We start from the raw sequence: 3173 nt of genomic DNA on the forward strand, positions 1-3173 counted from the left end.
GATCAAGTATGAATGGAGACCTACTATTTGTGGTAACTGTAAGAAAGTGGGACATACACAGGAAGACTGTAGGGATAAGGGTGAAAAGGTGAGTAGGAAGGTTTGGCAACAAAAACAAACTGCTAAACAGATTATAAGTCCAGCACCAAGCAGGGTGGAGGATAAAAATGATGATGAGAAGCCAGTGAAGGTTAGAGCTAGGGTGCAAGAGCCTCAGAGGATAACTACACAAAATGCCTTTGAGATACTGGATAGCTTACAGAATGAGGAGCTCATGGTGGGGAAAATTGTTTGTGAAGCAAGGGAGGGAGAACAAGGGAGAGGGAACTCTCCAACTGAAAATGGATAGCATTATTTGTTGGAATGTCAGGGGTATCTCTAGTGTTAATAAGCAACTGGATGTAAAAAATTTGCTAAACACTAGAGCCCTGGGATTAGTTAGTCTTATTGAGACTAAGGTAAAAGTTAATAAGATGGGAGAAATGTATAAAAGGCTTTTTAGTGGGTGGTGTTTTTGCTCTAACTCTGCATATCACCAGAATGGCAGAATTATAATTGCATGGAATGCATTATCATTCCATGTCAATATTCTAGCCATGTCAGCTCAAGTAATTCATTGTATGGTTGAAGGGGTGTGTAGTAAAACAAAATTCTACTGTTCTTTCGTTTATGCTTTTAATCAGGCTGATAGAAGGGAGGGACTATGGAAGGATCTGATGAATTTTGAAGAACAGATTCACCTACCATAGATTGTTCTAGGTGACTTTAACTGTATGATGCATAGAGAGGAAAGAATGGGTGGGAATGTGAGAGAAGCAGAGTTGTTGCCTCTGAGAGAATGTGTAGCTAGATGTGGGTTGAGTGATCTCAAATCTACTGGAGCATTCTACACCTGGAATAATAAACAAGAGGGTGAGGCCAGAGTCTTCAGTAAGTTGGATAGGGCTCTATGTAATGATAAGTGGCTGGAGATGTTTCCTACTTCTGAAGCTTGGTTCATGCCTGAAGGGTTATTTGATCATAGCCCAATATTAGTGAGAGTCCATAAGGAAATTGTGCAGGGGAACAAGCCTTTCAAATACTATAAGATGTGGAGTAAAGCTTCTAATTTTCAGAGAAGGGTTAGGGATGCATGGTCCACAAATGTTACTGGCACTGCAATGTTCTGTGTAGTCCAGAAATTGAAGCATAAAGAAGGAAATGAAACAGTTGAATAAGGAAGGGTTTGCAAACATCCAAACTGTTGATGCTCAGGCCCTTGAAAAGCTGCTGGAATGTCAGAAGAAGCTCATGGAAAAATAATGATCTAAGCAACAGAGAGATGGAAACAAAGGCAGCAGCTGAATATAGGAGAATTCATGAGAATTTTCTATCATTCTTGAGACAAAAAGCAAAAGTAGAATGGATTGCTCAAGGTGATGAGAACAGTGCTTTGTTTCACAAAGCTATCAAGCAGAGAAGACTTCACAATACAATTTATGGCATTCATGATAGCTCTGGAGTTTGGAAAGAAAATGAAAGAGTGAATGAGGCTTTCATTGAGTATTACAAGAAGTTACTGGGTACAGCAAAAGAGCAAGGGACTCGAATAAGCCAGGAGATTATGGAAAGAGGCAATTTTCTTACAGAAGAGCATCAGCATAGCCTTTTGGAGCCTGTGACAGGTGATGAAATTAAGAAAGTGTTATTCTCTATTCCTGGTGAAAAATCCCCTGGTCCTGATGGGTTTGGAACCCACTTTTTCAGAGACTCATGGCACATTGTGGGGAATGATGTAATTCAAGCAGTTAAAGAATTCTTTCAGAATGGAAAACTCCTGAAAGAAGTTAATAACACACTTATCACTTTAGTGCCAAAAGTGAAATGCCCAGGACATGTTACTGAATACAGACCAATAGCATGCTGCAATGTGATATATAAAACTATCACTAAAATTATATGCAACAGATTAAGCAAGTAACTACTAGAGATCATTGCTGAGAACCAGGGAGCCTTCATCAAAGGGAGGTTCATAGCTCATAATGTGCTGATTTGTCAAGATATGGTGAAAGGGTATGGTGAACAAGGCTAGTCCTAGCTGCATCATTAAGATGGACTTGAAGAAAGCTTATGATTCAGTTGACTGGAATTTTATTGAAAGCTTACTTAAGGCTCTCAGGTTCCCTGATAAATTCACACAGCTGATTATGGAGTGTGTTAGATCACCTCACTATACTTTAGTGATTAATGGGAGTTGCTGTGGCTATTTTCCTGGAAAGAAGGGGCTTCGACAAGGTGTTCCTATGTCACCTCTACTGTTTGTAATTGGGATGGACTACTTGTCTAGAACATTGAAGATGTAGGGGAGAAAACTGATTTCATTTCACCTAGATGCTCTGGAATTAAGCTAAACCACCTGAGTTTTGCTGATGATCTCATCCTGTGTTGTAAAGGTGAGTTCAAATCTGTTTACATGATGCTTCAAGGGTTCAAACACTTCTCTAATGTATCCGGTTTGGAGGTTAATGAAAATAAAACAGAAGTTTATACAGCAGGCATGAAGGAAGATGAAGTTCAAAGAATCCTGAATGTTTCAGGTTTCACTAGAGGAAAAATGCCTTTTAAGTACCTTGGGGTCCCAATTAGTCACAAGAGGTTGGGGGTGAAAGAGTGTATGGTGTTAGTGGAGAAGATGACAGCAAGAGTGAGATGCTGGAGTAGTAGAAACATTTCTTACCAGGGTAGACTGGTATTAGTAAATGCTGTTTTACTAAGTATTCAAGTGTACTGGGCTCAAATGTTTGTCTTGCCAAAGAAGGTTATTCATGAAATTCAAATGGTTGTAGAGCCTATCTTTGGTCAGGAAATTATTTCAGTAGCAGGGGTGTTATGTAGCTTGGGAGAAGGTTTGCAGACCTAAGAATGCTGGAGGCTTAGGGGTGAGGAATTTAGAGTGTTGGAATATGGCTACTATGGGGAGATTTGCTTGGGCTCTGGAAACCAAAAAAGATAATCTCTGGATCAAGTGGGTGAATGACTTTATGTGAAGAATGAAAATTGGTGGGATTATAAACCTACATCAAGGATGAGCTGGTATTGGAAGAAAATTTGTGAAGTAAAAGATGTACTTAAAGGAAAACTCAGTGAGGCTGTGCTATAGAATATGCATGAATATTCTGTTAAGTCAATATATA

General features: G+C 39.4%; 1 protein-coding gene across 1 annotated transcript; it reads left to right on the top strand.

Moving 5' to 3' along the window:
* The first annotated feature begins 794 nt into the window (after window positions 1-794).
* Window positions 795-1217, top strand: LOC130591167 (uncharacterized). The gene has a single exon (XM_057394103.1). The coding sequence runs from the start codon at window positions 795-797 to the stop codon at window positions 1215-1217; it is 423 nt and encodes a 140-aa protein (XP_057250086.1).
* Window positions 1218-3173: the final 1956 nt, after the last annotated feature.

The sequence above is a fragment of the Beta vulgaris genome, chromosome 4, assembly GCF_026745355.1.
Source record: "Beta vulgaris subsp. vulgaris cultivar EL10 chromosome 4, EL10.2, whole genome shotgun sequence".
In the NCBI taxonomy this organism is placed as follows: Eukaryota; Viridiplantae; Streptophyta; class Magnoliopsida; order Caryophyllales; family Amaranthaceae; genus Beta; species Beta vulgaris.